General features: G+C 42.4%; 3 protein-coding genes and 1 long non-coding RNA gene across 5 annotated transcripts; 3 read left to right on the plus strand and 1 right to left on the minus strand.

Moving 5' to 3' along the window:
- Nucleotides 1–864: 864 nt before the first annotated feature.
- Nucleotides 865–6333, minus strand: metrn (meteorin, glial cell differentiation regulator). Its single transcript, XM_088285174.1, has 4 exons — nucleotides 6026–6333; nucleotides 4739–5178; nucleotides 3107–3166; nucleotides 865–2409 (listed from the first exon to the last, which is right to left on the minus strand). Exons 1-4 carry the CDS (start codon nucleotides 6112–6114, stop codon nucleotides 2096–2098), a joined length of 903 nt encoding a protein of 300 aa, XP_088141300.1. The 5' UTR covers nucleotides 6115–6333; the 3' UTR covers nucleotides 865–2095.
- Nucleotides 1581–18294, plus strand: LOC148317339 (uncharacterized). The gene is made up of 5 exons (XR_015840080.1): nucleotides 1581–2664; nucleotides 6963–7042; nucleotides 9206–9331; nucleotides 14350–14426; nucleotides 17038–18294. It is a non-coding gene; the product is annotated as an uncharacterized LOC148317339 (long non-coding RNA).
- A 600-nt stretch (nucleotides 18295–18894) lies between these two features.
- On the plus strand, nucleotides 18895–24457 carry stub1 (STIP1 homology and U-Box containing protein 1). 2 transcript variants are annotated; one of them, XM_088284228.1, is made up of 8 exons: nucleotides 18895–19037; nucleotides 19656–19878; nucleotides 20446–20644; nucleotides 20723–20888; nucleotides 20991–21066; nucleotides 21165–21221; nucleotides 21306–21422; nucleotides 22213–24457. In XM_088284228.1, exons 2-8 carry the CDS (start codon nucleotides 19765–19767, stop codon nucleotides 22336–22338), a joined length of 855 nt encoding a protein of 284 aa, XP_088140354.1. In that variant the 5' UTR covers nucleotides 18895–19037; nucleotides 19656–19764; the 3' UTR covers nucleotides 22339–24457. The 2 variants fall into 2 exon arrangements, with proteins under 2 accessions (XP_088140354.1, XP_088140355.1); XM_088284229.1 differs by lacking the exon at nucleotides 18895–19037 and adding an exon at nucleotides 19441–19569.
- Nucleotides 24458–25083: 626 nt separating this feature from the next.
- On the plus strand, nucleotides 25084–27257 carry crp1 (C-reactive protein 1). Its single transcript, XM_088284230.1, has 3 exons — nucleotides 25084–25148; nucleotides 25224–25290; nucleotides 25987–27257. Exons 1-3 carry the CDS (start codon nucleotides 25146–25148, stop codon nucleotides 26595–26597), a joined length of 681 nt encoding a protein of 226 aa, XP_088140356.1. The 5' UTR covers nucleotides 25084–25145; the 3' UTR covers nucleotides 26598–27257.
- Nucleotides 27258–27678: the final 421 nt, after the last annotated feature.

The raw sequence follows: 27678 nt of genomic DNA on the forward strand, positions 1-27678 counted from the left end.
ATGCAGCACGCACGCTTCAGATGATTTCAATCCGAACCTAACGGGTGAAATACTCTCATGCGTCCAGGTAAAGAACATCTCATGTGAATAAGTGAAACATGACCGAAACACCCTCTCACACATACAAATATTTTTTCTCACACACTCTGCTGAAATGAACAAGTGAAAATATTTTGCTCACATTCGCTGGTGGAACTCTCACATTTGTATGCTACTGAAATGCTCTCATGCTTTCTCATTTCTTTTTCATTCTCATGTAAAAGTGAAATGCTCTCACACGCACTACAAAAGCACCCAAACACACATACACAACACATGAATTTCTTGTTCACATATTCAAGTTAAACACTTTTACATACGCTAGTTAAACACTCTCACATACTAGTTCTTTTCAGTATGATTTTTAAATGGATTTTAGTAGTGTGAAGAGGTAATCCTAAATTTTGTCCCTGGTGGTCCTCATACTTTTTCATTGAGACTTAAGAAAAAATACACACTCTATTTGCTCTCACACATCCAAACGGCCAGGATGGGGCGAGCGACTGTGTGGCACCTCAGCCCAGACGTGCCTGCCACGGTGTTCGCTTGATGGCAATTTATTGCTTCCTGGCTCCTGAAAATGGCAGAGCGAGGACAACAGAATTCCAACCTCTGTTTTCCAACACGCACGCACAGACATAGACACACACACGCTCACACACTCCCTAAATCTTGATGGCCTTCTAGTTGCGAGCCTTTCAGGGCTTCTCAAAGTGACTTATGCGTGAGAAAGCTTTACCCTTGAGCGAGAACTGAACCTTTTAACTGGCTTTGTCCATGGATCGATTCATGTTTTGTCATTGCAATAAAACAAGCACACATCTATTGAGTTTTTTTTTTAAGTATATTTGAATGACACAAACTGACAGAACATAAAAAAAACATCAACAATACTTATTTAGAATTTCTTATGCACATATTCACATTTTTATATTCACATATACACAGCAAATGGCAGTTCTTAAGACTTCGGCACTTAAAAGTCATTTGGTACGATCTCGTCATTGATAGTGCATATAAGCATTTTGTATATATATTTTTTTTTACTTTTCTCCATTTTTGCTTGCTTTCTTGATTTGAAAACATTTTGTCACCAGTTCCATCATAGACTTATTTCCATCTGATTGACAAAAAAACTTGTCAGAATGAGGCAACTCGTCACTGCCTTATTATTACTGTACATGCTTACAATATCTGTATGCACATATATTAAATTCTTAGCTGCACCTGTGTGCTACATATATTTGCTTTTTTAGATTTTTTGGTTTTTAAGTGTTTGCAGCATCGCAATTTATTCCCTTTCTTTTACTCAGTGCATTACTTCAAATCTCCATCCTCCGCTCATGTAACCTACTAAAACTCGTTTGACTGCTGGGAAGTATTTTTCTTGTCCCCGCTTAGTTAATTTCCAGACATTCCCTGAGTTTCAGTGACTCACAATGGGAGTCTAAAGTTTCATATTTGATCTGTGAAATTGTATTCATTTATTCCGTATGTTCTTCTTTTTCCTCATGGACGTTAGAATTTTTTTTCGTCCAATCGTATTTCAGCCTCTGTGTTGCCATGTCAATTTAATCTGCCCAGAGCCTTCAGAATCAGTTCTGCTGGCCCACTTAAACTACATAAGTAATAAGGGTTTCTTTAACCAATTGGATTTCAAATTGGCCTCAGAGGGGCAACTCGCTGTCGAAAAATAACAGCAGCTTTTTTTTTTTTTTGATTGGTACATCGTAGCAAAATTTTCTTTCTGAACTGCTCCTTATGATGTAAGTGGCGCAGTGTTGCTCAGGTACCAAATGCAGGGCACGCCGCTGGTTGAACTTGAATTCACCCCAAAATAAAATGTTTCTATTCTCCATGGCAACCAGGATGCTGACCTCACAGCTCCGCGAGCTGTTATTGCACTGAAATGGCGTTGGGGGAAAATCCATTTTTCACGGCACCTAAAGGGGCCCGGCATGGTTTTTTCCCCACAACTCGAAGCAGGCCGACCAGGCGTTCCGTTCCGTTCCGCCTCAGTTCTGCGTCGTAGACAAGCAGCGACAAAGTTTCAAGCTCAGTCCACGGGAAGTTCGCAAGGAATCTGCTGGGCGGCTTTGGCCGTGGTGTACGCCTGCAGGAAGTCCTTGTAGCGAGGTGCGCAACCCAGCCAGGCCTCGCCGAAGTGGACCCGACCGGTGAAGAGGAAGCTGCCGGGACCCGGTTTGACGCCGCACTGCAGAAGGGTGCGGATGTCCCCCCGAGCGGCCACGCGGCTGCTGCCGGTGAAGAGGGCGTACTTTTGGCGGAAGACCCGCGTGGCGCCAACCTTGATGATCGCGGCGCGGAGGTTCTCATCCTCCTCCACGGACCTGATGTTGCCTCGCACCACTGTGGAGAAGCAAGACACGAGAAGTCGTTAACACGAGACCAACTGAACACAGGTTTAGCTTACTATCTTTCGACATATGCACCAAGTGTATTTCTCCTTTCTAATGACATTTTGTCTGCTGAAATTCTGCGCAGGTCATCGACGTAGATTATCAGTCATCCCCATTTGTGATCATTCTCAAAAGTTTAATGGAAGCAAGTGGGCTCACCAAGTCCGGATGTGGATTTCTCCATGTTTAAGCGCTAAAATTACCGGTGAGACCCTTCCTTCATTTTTTTTCTTCCATAATTTCTTGAGTCCTTCCTTCCTTCCTTCTTACCTACCACATTAGCAAAACACAAATCTACCATTCTGTCATATGAACTGCAATAGGTGAATCCACAGGTTGCTTATACCTTCCGCCATAACGTGAAATAGTTATTTCCGTTTGTCACTATACATCACTGGCATAGATAGTTGCCTGATAGCTCAATCTGAACCAATGGATTAGTAATTCCCTAAAGAGCCAGGATTAGCACACTTCAGTGGCTTCAGGAGTGTTTTTTGTGAAAGTCACGCTTAGGGGGGTTGAAGTTTTGCACTTCTAACTGATTTACAGATTTATTTTTTTTCTCACGGCTTTGCATGATCTTTTGGTGGTCTGGTTTTCGTTTTAATTCAAGGTGAAAATTCCCAATGTGACGCTGCGTAACTTACCAAAGTCACTGGTGCACACGGCCATGAGGATCTCCGTGTCGTTGCAGGGTCTGCACGCTTCTGAGGAGGGAACAGGGGGAGAATCACTTAGTGAGATCGCATAAATCTTTTTAAAAACACGTACAGTGCATACTAATCAGGAAATCAAGATGAAAAGCACACATGTTGAGGAATGTGCGCAACAAAGAAAGGAAGGACCAACCACTAACAGACAGCTGCTACTTTTACAGTTGAGGCTTTAAAGGTGCACGGTTCTCTGCACTGCACAAAATTCCCCCCACCCACCCGCCTCCCCACCCTAAAACCTTCCTGGGTGTCTGCAGTCACACCTCGACAAAGCCACAAGAGAGAGAGCTGGACTAGACTTCAAAGATATGTTTGAGACAGGCAATCATAGTCATAAAAAAAAAAAAGAGGACAACTTGTACTTTAAATAGTGTGAGAAAAAAAATGCAATTTCTAATTTTAATTCATGCAAATTGAGAGTAGCACACAAAATGATCTTACACAGGACTTTTGAATCAACACTTTTCTTGATTGGAAAGGAAAAGTAAGAAAAATATCATTTCGGTCTGCCTTTAGGTCAAAATCAAGTCAGACCAACTTAGATTTTTGATTTTATCTTTAACTCTGAAATCTAAGTTTATCTGCCTCAATTTGCAAGGCCAATACAATTTTGAGGTCAAAATTGTTAACCACCTGTCACATTTCCAAAACATACCTTATCATTTCTCTTTCTTAATACATTTGAAATACGTAACATTTTACTCCAACATTTTGAACTTTACATTTTAATTTATTGCAATTTTTAATTTTTTTTTTAGTAGTAGTTTCTTGTGGTTGACTGGAGGCCCCTATCCCACCCCGCACATTCTCCACAGTGAGACCCTTCTTGATAAATGAGATTCCTTCCTCTCCAGTCCCAAAGCAAACTTAATGTGAACGGCTGAGGGGGGAAGGGGGAGGCTGTCGCTCTCTGGCTTCAGACAAGTCTACCCACAGCGAGGCAGCTCAACAAAAGAGCGGAGCATCTCAGCTGGGGAGAGGCCTCTGTTGCCTAGGAGACGGCAGTAATCCCAGAATGTTTCAGCGGCACGCATTCAAAGAGCTGTGGACTCTGGAGAAAGACCCACATACTGAGCTTTTGTAGCCCCCACCCCACTCCATCCCCATTCCCCACCTCACTCCCTGCTCCTCCCCACTTCTCCAGCTCCAAACCAACATGCCTCTAGTCTAGGGAAAGTTTGCCCACTTCCTCCTGGAAACTGCAATGAGCTCACTGAGGCCTGCTCGGAATTATCAATGAGGGGTTATGAGGTTTTGGGAGAATAATCTATCATCACTGTGGGTTGGGACTCACGCATTTCCCAATCAGAATGCAGGAACTTGAGTTAAAACAGCGACACCTGGGGTGTGCACTTGTGTCTCAAATCATCGTTTGCCATTGAAATGAATGGAAGTGCCATTAATCCGTTTCAACATTCCCCCAAAAACACAACCAAAAAGGTAAGGTAGGTAAGGGTTTATATAAAAAGAGATCAGTGACTTATATAAGATTAATTTAAGTGTTTTTTTTTTTTTTGTGCAGCTAAATTTAAGAGAAAGGGATGAGTGAATGGTTGACCAACTCACCAACAGTACTGATCTGGTTGGAGTCAAGTGACAGGCGCGCTGTCCAGTCCCCCCTTAGCTCATATCGGAAGGACGCAATGCGCCGGCTGATGTCTTGGTGAGGCGTCGCTTGCATGAAGAGAGCCACCTTCTCCCCCGGCTGGCGGCTAAAACAGCGCACCCTCGGCGGGGGGGACGACTCTGGCCGGTCCCCTACCAGCAGCTCCAGCACGCCGTCCCTCTCCAGGTAGAGCTGGGCGCCGTGGAAGTGCTCCGAGGGCTTGACGCAGGCCGTGATGAGGCCCGAGCCACCGCCCCCGCCGCCGGGGCCCACCGCCACGGAGGGCAGGCGGGGGGACAGGGTGAGGCGAAGGGCTCCTTTGGGGTACAGCCAGTCCAGGGTGCCCTCGGAGCAGTGGAGGGAGATCTGCTCCACGCTGCCTTGCTGCTGGGACAAACCACTGAAAAGAAGATATGTGAAAACGTGAGAACATGCAAACTCCTCACAAGAAGGTCAAAGCTAAAATTCAAACCCGGGACTACAGAACTGTGAGGTGGGCTTGCTAACCACTTCAACGCCATGCGGCTCATTTAAAACACATATACCTTCATATTCAAAATTTCAACTTTGTGTTAGCGAGAGTTAATAACATGTTTTTAATGAACATTCACACAGGATGGCCAGAGGTGAGATTCAAACCCAGACCGAGCAAACTGCGAGACAGACTTGCTAACCACTTGCTCACCATGCTACCCATTAAAATAAATGTGCCTGGAAATTCAAAGTTTCAACTTCGACTTTTTAGCTTTAATATCATTTAATGATGTATTTTTTTATGATTTGCTGGTGAAATAAGTCACGACATGTGATCCTTCCCAGACTACGTCAAAATTCAACTTTAGGAATCTTAATTAAGAACTACTGAGGGAAAGCACCACCTGTTGGCAAGTTTGTGAAGTACAGCCTTACTCTTAACATACAAGAGCAGTCACTCCCGACCACCCCACCCCTCCCCCCAATTCCAAAATATAACAGTGGGAATATTATTACTAGTCCTGCACTGCATGCAGAGTTCGTGTTCACATTAATCCCCTCCGTCTCCTGTGTGTCTGGACCCTGGAGGCCTCCTGTAGTCAAGCCCCTCCACCACGCCAGGGACTTGAAAACATTTAGATTGCCCCTAATGGCAACACGTCTTAACATGTTGTGGGCAGACGAGCACTGTCCTGCAACGTGCGCATCCACAAACCAACCACCTGTAAATCCTATTTCATTAAAAAAAAAATGCGTTTATGTGAAATACTTGCCTTCCTCTCCAGCTGCACTGATCCTCTGAATAGTTGCACAGAGCTGCGTGGAATAAAATCCAAATGGTGTAAATCCCCAAAAGATGCATCTCCAAGTATGACTGACTTTTTAAAATAAGAAAAACTATCAAAAAATAATCCAAATCTGTGCTCCTTTATAAAACCAATCTAATGTTATCTGACTTCACAGCCATAGTGTTGCATCCTCTTCAGATAAGAGAATGTGTCTCCTAACTGACTGACTGACTGACCCAACCGCCTGTCTGTCTGCTCCGCACTGACTCAAGCACCAAAGTTTATTCCCCCTAAAGAAAACTTGAGCCACCAATCAGAGGCTGAGGCAGGAAACTTTAAACCACTCTCAAAAGTGGGAGGGGGAAGGGTGGAGTTTGGAGGTGGTGGTGGTGAGGACTGGGGGGGAGCTTGGGACTCCGGACGAGGGGGTTATGTGGTGTGACCTGAAGAAAGAGTGACAGTGCACAAGTATGTTACAATTCTCCACAAAAAAAATCCCAACAGGTGTTTCTAATATTTGTCCTTGTATATGTGTAATAGATGTGTAATGCACAAAAATGAATTCTTAATAATAAACTCATTGTTATATGTATACCTTTCTGACAGTGCCAAGCAAACGTGAGCGTTATTGTTTGTAAAATTTTGATTGCATTAGATTCTGCAAGTGTAAAATGCATGAGCCTAATGATCATACATACTCTTTATTTTTATGTCAGGGTTTTACAAACATTCGAAGCTCAAGGCCCAAAATAGCTTCTAACATTTTACTCGGACAAATAGAAACTCAATGAAAATCTGTATTAAGGTGTGCCTGCCACCTATGCGAAGAATTGTATGCATGTTATCTTAAAGCTCGACTTAAAAATCCAATAAGCAAACAAAGGCCCTGCTCCCGGTTCAATAATGCTAATCTTATTTTCAGATAAGCGCGACGGCGTTGGTGACTGGTCCTCCTCTGGTGTGGTGACCTTCGCCCCTGCTGCGTCTCGCCTTCATGCTGAGGTATTTAGAAGCAAATGAAATATTCTTTTGTGGAAATAGCTCCATCCATCTCGCAGAGTTACTGACTTTTGGTCGTCGGCGTGTGTGATGAAAGTCAAGACCCGTAGATGGAGTTATGACAAGGCGGCTGGGCCGGGGACAAAGGCACATGTGCAGAAATCCAGCTGCTTTATTGTCTCCGGCAGGACGGAGGTTTGTGTTCCTGCGGGCCATTTCAAAGCAAAGCGCAGACGTGGGGCTGGAAAAATGAATCCATTAATGTCAAAACTCGGTGATGGACTACGCTGGGATGGCAAGCAAGTGCATGGATTACTAACTTGACTAAATTTATCAGTGTTCTTGAATTAAGGTCATCCTTTGGGACAAAATATTTCACAACACGCCATTCGTTAATCATTTTTATCCGCTCAATATATTTTATCAACAGGAAATTTTCTCCGCATTAATACAGTGATGCAACAGCCATTGTGCTTCATTTTCCATTTGTATGCAATCCAAACCAGAAACAAACTTTCATGTCTTTTTTGCTCGGTGTCCAGAACAATGCTGCTTTTGACTGCATTCCGTGACACACTCGCAAACGCACACACACACACACACACACACAAACTGCAACACAGTAGCAGATTCCCACCATGGTCCACTTGTTCAGCTTTCAGTCTCACCTGGCCGCCAATGGCAACGTCTTCAAACAGCGCCGCTGTACACATACGAGAGTTGACGTTTAAGCGTGAGACGTTTGTGTATTTACTCAGCGTTCTGGACTCCAGCGTGTGTGTTTGCGTGCGTACGTGTGTGTGTGTGTGAGTGCAAACATGGGGAGGATGTAGTAACAGTGTGGTGTCAACAGTGTTTATGGGACCTTGACATATGTGTAACTTTCCCTTTGCGCTTCTTGTTGGAACATTCCCAAAGAATCATTGTGGGAAGTTTAAAGAGCAAGGGTGGGAAAAGGATGGCCGGCGGGACGAAAGCGGCCCCCACTGTTCTTTAATTAGGTCTTAAGCGTTTGCATGGTCAGAAGTCTCGTTTTTATTTTTGCACAATGGACTGATAGTTGTTTTATTTATTCACTTTATGTTAAGCTTTTATTCATTTATCCTTACAAATAAAATTGGTTGACATACATAGTAATATTAAATACAGATTTTTAAATAATTAAATAACTAGTTTTCATATAACTTAACCAAACATTTAAATGTGTGAATTGTTTTAATTTTTATTTATATTCACATTATAACACCATATTTTTATATATTTTGCATAATTATGGTTTTAAATTTGTTAATTAAATTAATTATCAATATGATCAAGTAGTGACCTACACCGTTTAGAAATTAGGATTTTTTTTTTAGTAGTATTGTATTTTATATAGATCGCATGGACGTGTTAACATTTTTTTGTCCATTTTGTCTTTGTTTTTTTTTTTAAATAATGGATTATATTTGATATAATTTAAAAATTAATTTTTTTAGTAAGTTAGAAATACATGCAGACTAATCAAATATTATTACAAATATATTTTACTTCATTATTATAAAAAAAACAAAAAATTCTTAACCTCAACGACCATCTGACCTTGCCCACCTGCTTGCTTTAAAAAAAAAAAAAAAATCAGATGTGAACTCAAAATTAGGACCATTCAAAGGTGTCCAGTGCAAACATGCACACAGCCTCTCCGTTTCCCATGACTGTTGGCTCGCTTCCCATGGCACCTCTGCGCTAATCCGTCTGATCTGGCGTGGCTGCTGTTTGTTTTCCAGCACTGAGTCATCTATCTATCTGCTGGTAATGAGATCTTGTCGCAGCGTGCCGATAATCAGCATTCCTGCACATTGGCGGCAAACCTTGACTGCTTGTTTCGCGTCTTTTTTTGTTTGGCCTGCTTGCTTCGGTCATGGGAAAACCAATGAACATTTTACACACCCGCGTCATTGTCAACGCCCGGTGATTTTTGGCGACAGAGACACTACGTTCTGCTTTCTAACCATAGCGACACTTGTATTTATAAATATAGTTGAGAATTATTTTAAAGCACATTATCTCAAATAAGCTTTCCCCATTGAAATGAATGGAAATGCCATTAATATGTTCCAGTCTCCTAAAAAAAAAAAAAAAAACACATTTTATAACATGTTTTTTTGTGTGTGTTTTTTGTACCAGTTTGCATCAGTTAACTATTGTGCACCTGGGCCCGAATGAAAGAGCCAGACGTGTACATGGACATCGAGACAGTATGGATGCCTCAGCTTGTCTCTGGTCCTTGCGGAGGATAAAGAATATATGACTGTGAGTACTGTAATGTCTAAAAAATGTTTCTGCACCGGTTTGTTGAAATAATGTTTCGCATTATGTATTCGCATTAAGGTAGCTTCGTGTTTAGTTTTTGTAAATTGGGACTTTCTTGAAACTTGAAGGTTAAGACTTATGATTTACTCCCACCCCTGATTTTTGCTGACATTTCCTCCCCGAGTCCCCCACCGTGAGAGTCACACGTGAAAAGTGACACCTACTTTCTCATTGCGCTTTCTCAGGATCCTGATGCGCGTTTGTTTGTTTGACCGTAAATTATTATTTTTTGCCTCCCATCTCAACTCGTGTGAGTGCGTGGGGGTATTTTAGCGTAAAACCCAGCGGGAACGTGAACGCAAGGCAGCGGATAAACAGAAAGACTGGATGGCAAACGCAGCTGGAAACGCGCACAGACGCCATGAGAACGCTCTTTAATGCTTTTCCAAACATGTAATAGATCACTTAGCTTCACTGTCACAATACTCGCATGTGTGCTTTTTATCTTCTCCATTTGGGATCCCAACTCAAAATGTTGTGGTTTTTATCTCCAAATATTATTATATAAAATAATTTTTCTTTATTTTTTTTAATCATTGTGGTGTATTTAAAAATAACCAAAAAAAATGATCTCAAAATCTACATTCTCTTAATTTGACATTGACGTAGACTTTCCTCAGCATTTTTTCACACAAATCTCTCAGTTGGTTTATTCAACTTTCTATCCTTGAAAATGTCGCTTAATCAGTGGCGGTTTTACTTTACTCATTCGTTATTGTCAAAGCGTATATTTCAGTCTCTTTAAAACTACTTTTCCACTTGGGACGTCTTGTCAGGGCCTACGCTGCACTACCCTTTGACTTTTTTTCCCACTTTATGCATCCGTCAGCTCTATATATAACCTAATTATAGCGTCTGGGTTCAGAGGTCACAGCTGTGTGCCCCCCGGGACAGTCCATTTGCAGAATGAAGGAACGAGGCAGGCTGCAGGTGTCCAAAATTCTGAAACGGGAAATTTCTTGACACAAGAGGTCCTTTCAAAAAATTGTGAAACCATACAGTTGAAATTTGGTGCATTTATTATATTTAAAAAAAAAAATCAGCATTTAGTTTAAACTGGCAAAAAACTTTGATTGGTTGTTTTACTTTGTAGAAAGTGTATTTATAGTTGGAAAAGTTTACATGTCCTCACCACAATGATTCAAATTATTTCTTAAGACGTTCATTTCTAATTAAGTCTATTGCAAAAAGTCGATACACCCCTGGTCAAATAAGATTCCCAGCTTTAAATTTTTTTTTTCTATTTATTGCAGTTTACTGGTTTAGACGCCACATTTATAGTAGAAAAAGAACTGAAATGATTTATCATGGTCTTGTATCACAAAAAAGGCATTTTAACAGGGTGTGTAGACTTTTTATAACCGCTGTAAATGTGTAATTCCAACATGGAGGTGACGAGAAATTATGCCAAAAAAAAAAGCCTGTTCACGAAAGTTTTTTAGATCTTAAGATCTTTTAATGATTTACCAGTAAACAAAGACACGTTTACCAAATCAAATTCCGTTTAGTTCTAAATTTGGCTTCGGTATGAATTATTTATGCCTATACAAACAAAACGAAACAAGCTTTTTCGTTTGATGCCGGCATTCCTCCGCATGCGAAGCACATGCGGGAGCCGTTTAGCTGAAAAGTAAACAGTGCCAAGTCTTTTAAGTGGTTCTTCACATAACGCCGCCGGCGCTATGTCCGCATTCTTTTTTTTGCCCGCCAGATTGGGAATAATTGAAGGAGGAGAAAAAAAAAACTGTATGGGAAGTTTCTGGTGAGTCTTCAAAGAAGTTGATTGCTGCCAGATTAAAATGAGCACGTGGCGTACATTAGCGCCGGGTTAGCTCGTTAGCAAGGGGCCACCAGGGACCTCTCACACACACATAATCGAAAGGCTCTCTTGCCCACTTCTGAAATGTTCTCTCAACTATTGAAACACTCTCATTCTTACTTGTCTGAAATGTTCTCAGACATACTAAATGAAATGCTCTCATGCTTACTACTGAAAAGCTCTTATACTCACTACGGAAACACACAACACAAAAATACTCTCATTGCGCTACTGAAACACTCTCATACACTTCTGAAACTCTCTCAAAACTGTACTGAAATGCTCTCATACGCAAACTGAAATCCTCTCACACACTAAAGAAACCCTAGCGAACAAATTACTTTTTTCACTCACACGGTCTACTTAAATGCTCTCACACAACACTTTCACTTAACTGACATCCACATACTTTTCTAACTAACACGGTCCACATAAACGCTCTCACACATTACTCAAACACTCCCACCTACACTTTTAAAACTACTGAAATACAGTCACACACAAATTACTGAAAGACTCTCACACGGTCCTCATAAATGCTCTCACACAACCCTCTCACTTATCTGACATACACACTACTTTTCCAACTAACGTGGTCCACATAAACGCTCTCACACACTTCTCAAACACTCCCACCTACACTTTCAAAATACCATCACACACAAATTACTGAAAGACTCTCATGCGCACTACAGAAACTCTCACATTCACCGCTGTCACACCTACACTTCTGAAACGCTCTCACAACTAAATGAAACGCTCTCATGCATACACACAACTGAAAGAAATGCTCTCAAACTGACTACCACGTTTTTTTTTTTTCCGTCTCATCATCGCTCGTTACACAATCAATACTGAAACGCTGTTCCAGGTCATCTCAAATTATGAAGCTGCTCATGATTGACTCCCACATCGTCATGCCGAGTGTTGTCCTTTCTTTGTTTCCTTTTGGAGGGAAACCTGCTTGTGTCGTCGTCGCTTCTCCTTTCACTTCCCGTTTACGGGTCTCATTAGAGGGGGAGACTCACCATTGCGAGTTTTGTAATCCAGCTGAGTGCATTGTGATCTCCAGGCCAGCCTCGGGCTTGCCGGGGGGGCTCAGTAGAAGCTGTTGTTTGAGCCCAGCTGGGTGCGGTGGGGGGGTCAGACAGAGGTTCACCGCTGTCTGAGAAGTCTTTAGCTTTTTGCGAGGCTGCCCTTCCCCCACCACTGCTTCTAATTGGCCGGATCGATTTGGAGGGAAACTTAACTTAAGACGCAGGGTCCCTCCAAAAATGGACAATGGCCAGTCCAAGTGTTTTGCATATGTCCACAAGGAAGACAGATGTTGGCGTTGCCCACCACGTCCACATTTGAATAGGCGTTATCGGAACACAATGGAGGAGACGACAAAGGCTGGAAATTTTGGCGGTCAGGCCAGATGCAGCATTCTGGCGGGCAAAATGGTTCCTAAAATTGGTCCCCCCGTGTAAGTTCATTATTTAAAAGTAGGAAGGCGCCTAAATATTCTTACAACCTCGTAAACTTTATCATTCCTTCATCAATTCAGCAATTATCCAATTTGCCCTTGATATTGTAATCATTCATTGAGGAATCGTTTAATAATTGATGTGTTAGATGTCGATATAATAAGGCATTTTGGGGTAAAAAAAAAAGTCAAATCAAACAGATTTTTTTTTTTAGACTCTACTTTTGGAAACACCAACTACAAATTCCTTGATCATTACAATAATCATTATGATTCTTTATGATGTATATTTTATTAAATTAATTTGAAAAAATATGTTACATTACAATACAGTATTTTTTTAAACGTAGCTAAGTTCTACACAATTTCTCTCTCATTTCCCTCATTCTTTACTAATGAATGTAAACATATTTGAGACTTCAAATTCACCTGAAATTACTTTAGTGATTGTGTTATCTATTTGTTTCCTATCTTTATTATATTCACTTAACCGTGTTTAAATCCCTAATCATTGTAAATGACATTTTATTTATCTGATTCGAACACACCGATAGCTTATCTAAAAAAGTCATCCTCCCCCCTTCCAATCAATAGCGCACCATAATGAGGCCGAGGCCATTTAAAAGCTGCTTCAGAGACAAAGCAACAGTAAGCATTTTTTTTCCACGCTTGTTTCGCTGACAGACTCATTTAAGTAGACACAAATCTCGCCCATGCATACTCAAAAGTGCAACAAACGGCAAAAGCCCAAAAGAATGCATGCTCAGTTTTTCCTCCTTTTGTTGCATGACTATTCTTCATCCCCTCCTCCTCCTCGCAATTGAGTGTGGTCAGCGAAGGTCATCCCGGGCTGTACACAATGTAATTAGCCTTCCTGCACACATGCACAAACAGACTTGGAGCTCAACTTTAAGACCCCCTCCTTCAACAAGGGCCTGCGCAGACAATGGACACATGCCAATGCACTGACCTATACAGGGACACAATTCACAATTATATCTGACACACACACACATTACTGAATCTCTCTCTCACACACTACTGAACGACTTAATTCAGTAGTCTGCGTGTGTGTGTGTAATCCTGAATTATATCCCTGACAGCCCCTCAGACTAACCCTTTGACTGCATCCCCATCCACTGGCCTCTCCCCTCTAACATTACACACGGTCAGATCACATTTCCTGCGGCAAACAAAAAATAAGAAGAGCTCAACAGCTGCTCAATCTCAGCTTTTTTTTCCTGTGGAGAATGCGGACGGCGGTCCAGCGTGACGCTCGCCGCCGTCCGTGTGGATTGAATTTCATCTTAGAGACGTCATAAAATAGAGACGACTCCGATGCTGTGAAGTTTGTAACCGAAGATTAATCTTAATGATATTTTTTTCAAACGTAAATTGTGAGGATTTTGATAGTGAACCAGATGACAATTGACATGTTTGAACGGACACTGACTATGAGCGTAATTGCACACCAAATGTGAATGTGAAGCCTTCTTTTTATCTCACATTATCTTTCATCAACGCCATTCCGTCTACTTTGGTGACCCTCGTCCCCAAGCCCCCGCCGTCGTCTTTGCGGTACTACCACCTGCACCTAAAAAAAAAAAAAAAAAAAATCACCCCCGGCTCATCTTTGTAACCTGTCTTTTTTTTTTTCTAATGTGCTGCCAGTGAGGAGCCCTTTGTTAAGGGAAACTGGGGAACACTGGAGGGCGCCGCCAAAATCGGGTGACTCCCTGGCTCCATCGGTGAGTAAACCCCCCCAAGCAACCAAACCCCCACCTGTCTGCCGTGCGCACCTCATTCTTCAGGGGTATCAGTTCACGCATCCCTCAGGGTGCGTTGGTATTAGGCGACAACATTCTCATGCAGGCAGGTGGATTTGAAAGCAAACAACAGGTGTGGATGAATAGCACTAGGGAGAAAACGAACCGTCCTGACTGTTTGCTTTGATGAAGTGTCTTCTTTTTTTTTTTTTTTTATTCTTTTTTTTTTTTTTATAAATTTGTCAATGCAAACTTTGTCCTGGGTCTCGTTTCTGTCTAAATGAGAGTTGGATAAATATATATCGATTTACAAAGAGGATGTCATTATTTTATTCACAGTTGCATTCCACTTGCATTTACTCCATGAGCGTGACGAATGAAGGGCATAAAAGTAGTCGCTGCAAAGGCTGGCTTGGCTTGATGAGTCTTACCAAAAAAAAAAGAGGGCGCTCTCTTTCTTTCTGCACTCAACTGTGGTGAGAAGCAAAGACGGAAAAGCGGATGCAAGAAAGAGCTGAATAATTAGAGCATGGAGGATTGTCCCGAATTTGGCTGACACATTCATGCATGCACACATACGTACGCATGAGTGCATGCACTTGCTTTTGCTTCTCCTCCACACACACACACACACACACACACACACACGCACACCCCTGCATATTTCGACCTGGAGGATTTCGGGCCTATCTGCACATGTATGCAGGCTAATCAGGGCCTCTTCACTGACAGAAAGCAAAAGGTCACTCGGGGTTAGGATGTTTGTGATGGAAATTTGGACGGCAGGCGTAGGAAAACAAAGCTCGTAGACAGGACGTCCCCGTAGACGACATACTTTACACATGACATAACACATCTCGGATTTGAGGGAAACTGCATCCCTAAATTTGGACTGCCCCAGCTCCTCATTTTATTGATAATGTTGGGAATAAAGTTTCCTAATCATAGGACTATCTAATCTATAAGACAGTCGGTTGGTCGGTCACCCCATTGGTTGGTTGGTTTGTCTGTTGGTCAGTTTATTGGACAGTTTTCTGTCTGTCTTACTCCGCCAGTGTATACAGCGTTGGTTTTAAGGAGTCACACTAGCGCAACTTTAAAAGTATCTTATAAAACGAATGCAATCCAATAAATATCTTGAATCTTTTTAATACACCGACCATTTGATGTTGCATTCACTGTCTTTTCCACGGTTGGACAATCCAGTGTCGAGTTTATGGTGAGGCGGGTCCGTCAATTGGAACCTCCATGCTACAAGGAGGTATCACAGAAAGAAACTTTTTAATGGTGCTACGATTGAGCGGCTCAGAAAGGTCCACCTTTGACCCGCCAGCCCCCCCCAAGTCAGTCCCCCAGACCCCCAAATCCCTGAACCATTGCGACTCCTCCTCTCCTCCAGGGTTCAGTGCTTGTCATTGGTCATTAGTCGAACCCCTCACGCTGATCTGATTACCGTCCAATTTGGAATCTGCCGACAACACACATCCAGGATGAAGACAAGCCGCATTCAGCAAGTTTGCGCCGCAACAAATAGAACGATTGTTTAGTCAGAGGATGATAATTTCATGACTTTGCACAAGACGGATTGAGGTGGAGAAATTGGCTTTTGGTTGACTTCAAATGGACACCAATTGGAAAATTGCGTTCACCTGACCACTGTCCCGTTGTTTGTCCGGCGGGCAGCCTGTCCTTCTGTTCGTCTTTCGATCTGTTTGTTTTACAGCCTGTCTGTCTGTTTGCCATTCAGTCTGTCTAGCCTCGTTATCCGAAGCATACCACACGATACATCAAAGAAATCCAGTTTGAATTACGTACGTCATGTCTTGGCATGCTCACACTCATACTCATGCAAACACACCCAATTAGCCCCAAGCTCATTATGTATGTCTTTGGCTAAGGGGGTTGGTGACCCTGAGAGCATGACCCAAAGGGACATTCGGGGAGTTAGTGGAGAGGGGAGGGGGAACAGTGCGGTGGTCCAAGGTTGGGGGGCAAAGTAACTTCTTGGTGCCCCTGCTGGTTGCATTGACTGCCCTGAAGGTTTTGCATTGTGAAAATGTTTCGGGAATGTTACTGGGATGATTGGGAAAAGTGCCTTTGACTTGATAATATGATGAACCTGCCTTACAGTAGCTGTGAAAGTCTTCTTCGTTTGTGTCTTGATCACTCTACTTTACTAATTGATCATTAATTACATCCCATTTAGTCCTAATCCTAATTTAAATTCAATTTTAAATGTTTTTATATTTATTTTTAATGTGCAGTGTGGGGGGGAGCGACGATGGCTTTCCGTCTTCACCCTCAGCTGAAGTCAGACTCGGGAGGTTTGATTTCCCTCCAAAAGTGCTCATCCATTGTAGACGCGCCCCCCTCCTCCACTGCCTGCCACTCAAAACCACAACAGCCGCCGCCATCCGGGCCCCCCAGCCGCCACACATCAATCCACGCTGTGTGGGTGTATGTTTTGGGTGTGTGTGTGTGTGTGTGTTGACCCCTCCGGGGGCGTGGAGAGTTTTTGTACAACCAAAGCAGCTATTTCAAAACAAATGTAGCTTTTTAAATGGAGTCATTGTTTTTTTTTTTTTTTATACAGGTTCCATGCGAGGGAATCAGTCAACTTGCTGGAAAAGGAGATGCAATCATCCTGCAGGAGGGAGGTGTGACTTTTGCAACTCTTTTGCGTTTTTTTTGGTTGTCAGGAAGCTTAATCAGGCCCGCAGAGGTGTGAAGATGAACTTTGACCCTTTGGTTATCTCGGGCTTTCCTGAAGGCTTTAGTGTCAGGATATCCCTCGTTTGGCGCTGAACCTCGGTTCATCGCATGTAAAAGGCGGTTGCGAAGTTTGAGAGCAGGTGTTGAACATTTGCATTTTTGGGACACATTATCCGACAGGGAAAACAATGGCGGTTAATTAGCTGAACCATGCACACATTCACAACAACAACTAACTGTTTCCTCGTCTTGCATCATTATTTAACGTGGCGTTCATCCTGCATTCAAGCGCTTTTGCAAAGAGTCTATGAGGCTTTTTCCACTGTCAAAGTGAGCAAACTCACTCAACAAAGAGTCGGCCATATGAATGAATGCTGCTTTTGTTTTGGCCATTTGAACCTGAGCCCCCCCTTAATACTGAGGAGAGTGCGTTCACCCTTTCGGCTTGTCGGGCGCTTTTTGGGCGCCAGTACCAAACGGGAAAGCGACGACGGCATGGATAGAGAGAATCAATCAGGAAGTGGCTGCCTTTCAACTGTGCCAGAGGAGCCGGGCAACTTCCTCATCCCGTTGCCAAGGTGACGGGGGAGCTCAGCCAGCTGGTGCAGCGGGCAGAGGCTTTGAATGGTGCTGAGGGGCAACGGCGGTTGGGACGTGAGACACAATGACGGCCAGTTTAAATGTAAACTCTTGAAACCGTATTCACAAGACTTTTTATATTACTCGCAATTCTGTGCCCTCAAAACGCTTATCCCACTATTCATTTGTTTATCTATGCAGGATTTGTTTGCAGACTATTTTTTACTATATTGCTTACCACACACCAATATGCAGGATCTTCTGCTTTTTTCCCTCGTTTTGATTTGACGTACATTTCTTTTAATTGTATCGCAATGCTGCAATCTGAGTTTTGTGATTATCTTGTAGCCCTGTGCTAGTAGTTTTAGGTTACTTGGGTGTTCTGTGCATAGATGGGTAAACACAGCTGGGGACACACACAGCAACCGTGCCCCCGCCTCCTGCACCCTTTACTCCACTCATTTATTTATCAGCGTGTTTGCTTTAGGGATGTGCACTAATCTTCACGCAAGCCTTTGCAAAGGCTTCACAACCTGGGATGAAAGTGACAATCACTAGCTTGCTAATTCACCCAAGGCTAAATTGGAATGTTCTTTGTATTTATAAAGGCCGAAAGAGGGCACAGGAGGTCATCTATGGTATTATTTCTGTGAGCTGCATTTTCTCTGTGGGTGGGATGCTCCTGAAATAAAAATGTAAGTTGGGACAGAGGATCTTGTTAGACTTGATTCTATTTTAATGTATAAATTTGACAGGAACAAGTTAAACATGTCAATTTGTTTAATAGACTAAGCTGGCACGGTGGTCCAGTGATTAACACATTTCCCTCATAAGTAGCTATGGACAATTTTCATCAGGAAACCAAATATGCATATTTTTGGAATGTGGGAGGAAGCTGTAGTATAAGAAAAAAAAAAATATATATATATATATACATATATGTTTTTTCCTATTACATTTTAGTTTATACCGCTCCCTTCTGGTGTTACTTTGTACCGCAGCTAGTGTTTTTTTATATATATATATATATATATATATATATATATAAACACTGTCTCGTTCGTTCAATATAGCATATTAAAGACCAACAAACAATAGAATAATTTCTATTTAAAACAATTTAATATTTATTTCATTTCGATCCAATACATGATGAGCAAGCAAATGCCCATCACGGCTTCCGTCGCGACGTCAGCATAACAACAACCTGTCATGATTGCTCACAAGAGAGATATTTAAACTAGCAGCATTATAAAAAACGATTTTCTAACAGCAGTTTGAATGTGAGGCGTCTCTCGAAAGGTGAGCGTTTTTTAACTACCGCAGTTAAAAACGAGCAAACGGAAGACTGCTGCCGTCGCCATGACGGGGGAGAAAAAAAGCTTTAAAAGCACCTTAGCGTTCGAGCTAATTTAGCGTTGTTGGTGTTAGCCAAATGCTAAGAGGCTTTTTAACGGCCCGCTGATGTATTATTTTCCAAACTTTACCCGACTTTGCTATCATTAACAGCGCGTGACTCGTTGTGTTATTATGAATAGTTGTTCTATAAAGCGTCACCAAGTGAATTGTCACGATACCGTTCATTGGTGTGCTAGGTGGCTAACTAGCGAGCGTCAATTACTCAGCGTCTACTCAACGCTTTGATAAACGGACGCAAGTGGCAGCTTTTCCGCTGGCTCCGTGAGTGCGTATTTAATTGAGTTGTTTTCTAATGACACTTGACTGTTTTGTTTGCACTCTATATTGCCGACATCTCACAATGAGTTAACTCGATGGCCGCTGTCTTTTCAAACTGTCAGTCAGCGAAATAACGAGAAAATCCGCTTCGTCGTTTGTATGTAAAAAAATAAATAAAAATAAAGACACGCATTGCAGTTGCATTGCGGGATCTAACTCGAATGCTGTCTTTTGGGTGCACAGTGTTGGAGATCCAGGCGGGGACGGGGCCTTTTTGAGCCTGTCGGTTGAACCAACCGAAGAGACGGGGAACAGGATTGGGAAGCAGGGCGAGGCGGAGCCGGTGGAGAAGATGGCCGGCAGCCCGGAGAAGAGTTCCACCGCGCAGGAGCTGAAGGAGCAGGGGAACCGCCTGTTCCTCTGCCGCAAGTATCAGGAGGCTGCGACGTGCTACAGCAAGGCCATTGTGAGTAAACCCCCTTGGAGTCCCTCCACCCTTCCAACTTTCATGGAGCAACAGAAAGTACATTTTGGATGGATGGATGGATGATGATATGTTTGCGCCAAACATACAAAAGAATCCCATAAAACAGACCCTTGTAGAAGACGGCAGGTATTTGTCATATGTACTCAAAAGAAATTGTTGCAGCTGCTTTGATGTTTCTATTAGGGCTCGGTGATTATGGAATAATTATACTCAGAGTTATTTTTGGATTAATATTGAAATCATGATTAATCTTTGTTTTCGAAAGTGAATCATCATCTATTCATCCCTGCACGTCGGCCCATTTATTTCTTACAATCACAAAAACTTGGCATTTTAACAGCGATGTGTAGTTATTCTGTATCCACTGTACATAGTTATCCCTCCAATAGCGCACATATACTGACAAAGACATTGCACACACCTTAAAACCAACACAGAACCCCGCTCATAAAAAACAGTTTATAAGTCTATATACAGGACTGAACATTCTGTATCTTTTTTTTTTTTTTTCTGCGTGTGACGCTGCTGTGATATCCTGCCCCGCAGAACCGAAACCCCTCGGTGGCAGTGTACTACACCAACCGGGCCCTTTGCCACGTGAAGCTGCAGCAGCACGACAAGGCTCTGGCTGACTGTAAACACGCCCTGGAGCTGGACACCCAGTCAGTCAAGGCCCACTTCTTCCTGGGCCAATGTCACCTGGAGCTGGAGAACTACGACGAAGCCATCGGGAACCTGCAGAAAGGTCAGAACAGACTCGATCATAAAAACAACCTCTCAGGTTCTAAAACGTGCTGTTCTTAACTTCATTTCGTTTCTGCAGCGTACAATCTAGCAAAAGAACAGCGGTTGAATTTTGGCGATGACATCCCGGGCGCCTTGCGCATCGCCAAGAAGAAGCGTTGGAACAGCATCGAGGAGAAGCGCATCAACCAGGAGAATGAACTGCACGCCTATCTGAGTAAACTCATCCTAGCAGAGAAGGAGCGGTGAGGGCTGCCAGTGAGCAGGCGTGCTATCCTTTTTTTTTTTTTTTTTTTTTCCCCTCCTCTCTGAACAGATGACTAATATACTGTCATGTTGTACCGCAGACAACTTGAAGACTACAAAGAAAAGCAGGATGATGATCACATTGGCGGTGATGTGGCCAAGATTGCATCCAAACACGTATGCTATTATTATTATTTTTATTATTATGTCAGTGACCTCCATTTTTTTCCCCTGTGCTACATTTTCATAACTGTTTTCGAATGTGACCCAATCAGGACAAGTACCTAATGGACATGGATGAGCTATTCTCTCAAGTGGACGAGAAGAGAAAAGTGAGTATCATCTGCATGGTAATGACGACCGAGCACACATTTATTCGACGTTGACGCTAATTATTAAGAATCCTGTCCCGACAGAAACGGGAGATTCCCGACTATCTGTGCGGCAAGATCAGTTTTGAGCTGATGAGGGAGCCGTGCATCACACCGAGCGGCATCACTTACGACCGCAAAGACATCGAGGAGCACCTCCAGGTACCAAATTCATTCGGTTGTGATGGGAATGATAGCTCGAGCAAACGTAATGCAACCCATTTAAATGATCTAAAAATCAAAGTTGTGACCCGCTTGTGATTATTTGCTTTAAGAGGCTACAGAAGTCATTGTAGCAGTTTTTAAGAAACCTGTGGGCAAATCTCTCATTAAATACGGTAGAAGTTTTTGAGTTCCAAGCCATTGGTTGGTTGATTTTCTCTTATCCTTTTTTTTTTTTTTTTTTTTTTTTCAACCAAAACATTATGAATCGTTTAATATCTGTTTGATGTTGCTGATGAATTATGTATTTGAATTTAATTCACTTGTTTGAAGGAAAAGCCAATTTTACGGTAAGTGAATTTTTAATGTGAAATGGTGACAAAAATACTCATGGCATTTACCCTCTTGAACTGAACTTCACCTTATTGTATGAAATTGTAATTCCAGAAAATCAAACTGAATTGAATCGTTCCACTTCTAAAATGTACCATCCTTGAATCATATTCAAATATTGAATCATCTTTTGTGTGCTCCTGTTTGTTGGTTAGCACCTTAAAGACCCATAGAATTTTTTATTTTTTTTTTTAAATAATTTTTTACACCCTGGTAATAATGAATTTATATGGGGGGGAAACAAAAACCTAGCTGAAAGTAAAACTGCAGGTGGAAAAAAAAAAAGTTTTTGCCTCCTGAGTTCCTCCTCATTTGCACTGAAACGGCGGACAAACGTAGCAAAAGTGATGAGGTGAGCGTTCTGCGGCAATTTCAACATCCCGTTTTAACCCTTCAGCGGGTGGGCCATTTCGACCCGGTCACTCGAAGCCCCCTGACCCAAGACCAGCTGATCCCCAACCTGGCCATGAAGGAAGTGATCGATGCCTTTATCCAGGAGAACGGATGGGTGGAGGACTACTAGACGGACCCCCGTCTCCCTTTTGGCCATCTCGAGACTGTAGCGAAGATGCCGCGCCTCGCCCGGACATGAACTGTCACACTTTGGACTCTCACTGGGGAGCCGATGCGGAACTCGTAGCTCGTCCCGTCCTCTTTGCATCCCAAATTTGTGAGGCTGCGCGTTTGTGGCCTGCGACTCCCTTTAACATCTTTCGACAACTTTCATCTATCGTTTTCCTATCTCTCCTCAACGTGGGGCCACTCTCTCAGGTCTCATCTCTTCACCTCCTCTCCTCTTCTCTATTTCTATCTCCAGTGCCACAATCCCAGGGAAACGTCGCAAAATGCTCCCGTGTCCGCATGCGACTGCCAAAAGAAAGCAAATCAGAATTATTCGTTCTTAGCACTTCGACTTCAAATGGTAACTATGCCAAAAAAAAAAAATCATTGTGTGACCACTTTGTATGCAAGTTTACACAAAGTCAGTGGGGGTTTGAAAAGAAAAAAAACGTTTCAAGTTTGTCTGTATGCTGTTGTCAGCTTCACCTGTAGGTGGCGCCACAATCCCTCACCCGCAGCTGTGTGCTTTGACAATTCCTCATTTATTCCCTATCCAATTTATGAACCATGTACTAGTATGCTTTGTCCTCTTTGCTAAGACACCTTTGGCATACTAGTAGACCAGTACAGGTTACTAGTGAGGCAAATTGTGCACTAGTAACCAGCTGCAAGTCTGTCTGTTTTCCATCTAGTGCAGTTATAACTCGCTGGGAACATGCAGTTGTCTCACTCGTATTCCAAAGTTGTCCTCCTTAATCATGCACATTCAATAAATGCTTCAATGGTTTGCCGTTTCAGCAATCCATGAGAAGCTTTGATGTACTCTAGTTGAGGACTGTGTGTTACTAGTGCTGCTGGTGAAGCGCTACATTTGACCTAGTATGATTTTACAATATCACCAGAAATCAGAATCAGAAATCCCTTTATTGTCATTGTACTCAAGTGTGCAACGAGATTAGAGAGCTCCCCTCTCCAGTGCAATACAACAATAATTCAGATAAATATATAAATTAGATAAATAAGAGAATAGTTAGTGCAATGGAAATGGTAGAAGGCCAGCAGCAGCTTCCTGTCCAGTAGTGTTGTAAGACAAGGATACTGAATAAATGCTTTAACAAGTCGTGTGAGCATTTCGCCATCCTACTAGTGCGCCGAATTTTCTTAATTAGTGAGAAGGAGTCTACTAGCACATGGACCTTAAGCTGGATGCTAAGGCTTGCCATCCACTCAAGTTCAGACAATTGAGATGAGATGAATGTATGCATCCTGTTTTGTTTTGAGCTGCAAATCGGTTTAAAGCAGGACACTTTCTTCAGGTGGAGAGATGAAGGCTGTTGGATTGCGGAAAGAAAATAATTCCCATTGCTGAATATTCCTTCATTGTGTGTGTGAGAATCAGCTGATGGAGGGTGACGCATACATGTGCGCCCCATCTTGTGCTGTGACGATGTGTTTGACGCCCACATCTCCCTTGAAGTGATTGCTCTCTTTGCAAACGCAGAAAGAGGTTTTTATTTTTATTTTTTTCTTTCTTTCCCCGGATCCTGATCGTCCTTGCTGTTAGTTTTAAGCGTCTGCTTGCTGATTGTAAAAACAATCACCGGTATGGAAGAAGAATTGATAAACCCAAAATGTCACTGTCATCTTCCCACTTGTTTAAAATGCTGGAAGCGCATCAAAAATGTATTTTTTTTTTTTTTTTTGGAGCTGGCTGATCAAGCCGAGTGGTTCACGTCGGGATTGCAGAAAGTGTAAATAATCAGCTTGTCTTATTTCTTCACAGATTACGCTTATTTGTTCTGTTTTTCTTGCCGTCTTTCAGCTTGAAAGTGTATTAAATGTAGATATGTTGATAAGATGAAGGCCCTGTTTCCGTTCCCGTTTTTGTTTTTTGTTTTTTTGCTTGTGGTTTTGGACACTGAAGTATCATTCAACAGCTGTTCACCATGTTAACGTGTCAATTCTCGCTCCACATTGGTATTGTAGTTTTTGGTATGACCTTAATTCAGAAGGTAAGCGGTTACCACAGCCATACGACAAAGCAGATGACATGAACCTGTGAATAAATGCTACTTCAAATATTTGTGCACTCAGCAGTTATTTTTTCATTTAGTTCAGATTTTCTAATGAAGGTTCTTGATCCGTTACAAATTGCTTCGAAGTTGGGTATATGAACACAAAATTCACATGTCACATGCAGCTTGTTTTGTATTGCAGAAAAAAACGGCTTCTTCATGTGGAAAAAGTGTGTGTAAACAGCTGTGCTCTCTGTATTTAGTCTAATTTGAAGTCTCATCTTTTTACGTCATCTTAGCATAAAGACTAATCAGTATGAGTTAATTAAAACCTAGTGACATTAAACTGAACAGAAATAGAAAAAAGTTCGTTTTTTTTGGCAATGCAAGTATAAAACTTAAAATTTCCAGCTAATTAATTAAAACAGTTGAAAATTGCATGAACCTGAAAGGAAATAAAATAACGGTGTGTATGTGATGCGGTAACCAAAGCACGTCAAATCCAACAGGTAAGCAGAGCTGCAGTGTTGGCACTGATGAGCTTTGCTTTAAATTAATTTTTATTTATTAAAAACAAGGCCTCAAACAACACGCGTGTGGCGTGTGCCCAAGTGTGTGGGTGTGTGTGTGTGTGCGTGTGTGTGCATCAATCCCTCACTGAGCCCATTGTCTTTGCTGACATCACGGCTGGTACAAGGAGGGCAGGGGACACAATCGGGCATTACTTTTGACTAGACCAGAGCACAACATCATCATGGTAAGCTGATTTTTCACCAAGATGTTGTCTCTTGTGACTTCTTCACTGACCACTACTGTGTGTGTGTGTTTGCAGAATAGCCGTAGTTTAGCCGTGCTTCTGTTTGGTGTGTTTGCTTTGGCCCACTCCTCAACCAGGAAAGGTAATTTGCCATTCCGTTGATGGGAAATGAATTCCGTCATAGATCTTTACGTAGTCTAACATATGTTGTGACTGACTGACTTGTGACTGATTAATCTGTTGCGTATGTTTGTGGCTGGTGGGGAGAATATAGTTCCTGTTTGACTCAGAGGATGACAAAGTCAGAAAAAGTCTGGTACAAGAGCAACATATCGAAGGGTAAAAAATTGTGCATGGCGGCAGTGAACTTAACTGAACTCACTTCACAAAAAACAGCTGTTAGGCAAATAGTGAGAAATTCTTTCAAAAAGGCTTCAACATGTTTAATGTTACTCCGGTTGGAATTTTACTGTCAAATTCTTAATTAAACAAAACAAAGAGACTTTTGCATTGTCGCTGGCTAAACACATAATGGGAAATGTTATAGTCGGGCGCGTTAAATAACTGGTATTTGATCTTTTTTGATTTTTTATCCTCTGGAAAGAATGACTAATATTACTGCGGTTAACCAGAGTCACTTCCTGTAGTTGTGAATATCTTTGTATTTTGTGACTTTCCACCATTTGGAACGAGCATGTTGCAGTGCTAAATAATATGAATCATATTTGCATTCATATCCAGGTCTATTAGGTATCATTTAAATTAATTTGAACACTAACAGTCGCGTTGTCGTTCGACCACCGGTGACAAAATGTCCCGCCTGTTCCATTTGCTCCAGTGGGTCTCGCCAGCAAAGTCCTGGTCTTCCCTTACGAGACGGATTTCAGCTACGTGACGCTGATGCCGCTGAAAGAGATGGCCCTCAAGGCCTTCACGCTGTGCATGCGCGTGGCCACCGAGCTGCCCGAAGAGCGCCAGATCATCCTGTTCGCTTACCGCACGGCCGACTACGACGAGCTCAACGTGTGGCGCGAGAAGGACGGACGCGTCTCGTTTTACATGAGCGGAGATGGCGTTTTCTTTTCCCTCCCGCCAATGAGCACCTTCCGCACCAGCCTCTGCCTCACCTGGGAATCCATCGCCGGCCTCACGGCTTTTTGGGTGGACGGGAAGCGCAGCACTTATCAAATATACAAACCCGGACACAGCATCCGTCCTGAAGGCACCGTCCTCCTGGGACAGGACCCTGACAAACATCTCGGGGGCTTGGAGGCCCTGCAGAGTTTTGTGGGGGAGATGACTGATGTGAATATGTGGGATTATGTCCTCTCCAGGAGCATGATCCAAGCTTGGCATTACGGCCACAAGGTCCCCAAAGGCAACATCTTTGATTGGGCCTCCATCGATTATGAGCTTAATGGCAATGTTATTGTGGTGGAAGATGATTGACTCACTGTGGAGTCCCGTGGGGGGAAGTGTGACATCTGCGTTGGCGCACCTCTCGTATGTGGCTTTGCGTTACTTGTATTTCGTCTTGCTTTGCATTAGGATTCCTATGTCAGTTGGTCTGAAACTGGGGTGGAAAGACTCCTGAAGGTCGATGAGCTGTAGCTTGGGGGAACTAAATGTGTTTAAAAAAAAAAAAGTGCACGCTACGTATGCGGAGGATAAGACAAACTTAAATTTTCACAAAAAAATGAATAGTATTTATGTACCACCTGCTATGCTATTTACAACTATATGTCGCTCCGATATATACATAAAACAAAAATACCGTACATTATTAATAAATAATTCTCTGATTATGGGATTGAAAAAAAAATATATCTTTGATATTAAAATGCATCACGATTAATAATTATTTACAATTAATTTCAAAATTTCTTTCCTCAACTATAACTCTGCTTTAAATACAACTTGAAAAAACAACCAGGAATCATTTTAATTAGTAACAAATTAGTACATAACTAGTAATACAATAGATCAGAAATGTAATTTAGTGACAGACGCATTTCTCCAACGAACAACTAAACTGTAGACGACAACTAAAAGTGTGAACTTGAATGTGTCACTTAAAGAGAAAATAATAAAGGCGTGATCCGACCATGAGTTTTAGTTGTTTTGTTCATTTAATTACTCCGCACAATCGTCGGTGTCATCGGTCGCACAACTGAGCCTATTGTCGCTACTGACATCACTGACTAGCGGGATCAGCAGCATTCCAATTCAGTCGTTTTGGGACGATGCGTTTGTTTTTTGACTGGTCCGCGCTCATTGGCGACCCAAAATTTTGGTGGGTGGATGGATGCGATGTGTGACCTACACTTATTTACCTGAACATGAGCTATGCGGCAAGTTCAAATTATGTGGCCTTGGCAGAGGCTATTTTCGTCTCGGTTCATAACAGGGGTAGGCAAACTATGGCACGTGGGCCACGTGTGGCCCGCTCTGATCTTTAATCCGGTCCACTGAGTATTTACATTTATAAGAGGCCTAGAGACTTTTTTTTGTGTTCTATTACTTTATTGGG

Source organism: Idiotropiscis lumnitzeri, chromosome 20 (assembly GCF_059441095.1).
Source record: "Idiotropiscis lumnitzeri isolate Australia: NSW breed Sydney's pygmy pipehorse chromosome 20, RoL_Ilum_1.0, whole genome shotgun sequence".
Taxonomy (NCBI): Eukaryota; Metazoa; Chordata; class Actinopteri; order Syngnathiformes; family Syngnathidae; genus Idiotropiscis; species Idiotropiscis lumnitzeri.

What these genes read in the sequence shown, in the direction of transcription:
- metrn (XM_088285174.1), bottom strand. Translation starts at nt 6,114, where the DNA reads ATGCATCTTTTGGGGATTTACACCATTTGGATTTTATTCCACGCAGCT. An exon ending in CAACCAGATCAGTACTGTTG is followed by an intron (nt 3,167 to 4,738) that starts GTGAGTTGGTCA and finishes TTCCCTCCTCAG; the next exon opens with AAGCGTGCAGACCCTGCAAC. An exon ending in CGTGTGCACCAGTGACTTTG is followed by an intron (nt 2,410 to 3,106) that starts GTAAGTTACGCA and finishes GCTTCTCCACAG; the next exon opens with TGGTGCGAGGCAACATCAGG.
- stub1 (XM_088284228.1), top strand. Translation starts at nt 19,765, where the DNA reads ATGGCCGGCAGCCCGGAGAAGAGTTCCACCGCGCAGGAGCTGAAGGAG. An exon ending in CGTGCTACAGCAAGGCCATT is followed by an intron (nt 19,879 to 20,445) that starts GTGAGTAAACCC and finishes CCTGCCCCGCAG; the next exon opens with AACCGAAACCCCTCGGTGGC. An exon ending in ACATCGAGGAGCACCTCCAG is followed by an intron (nt 21,423 to 22,212) that starts GTACCAAATTCA and finishes TTAACCCTTCAG; the next exon opens with CGGGTGGGCCATTTCGACCC.
- crp1 (XM_088284230.1), top strand. An exon ending in CCACTCCTCAACCAGGAAAG is followed by an intron (nt 25,291 to 25,986) that starts GTAATTTGCCAT and finishes CATTTGCTCCAG; the next exon opens with TGGGTCTCGCCAGCAAAGTC.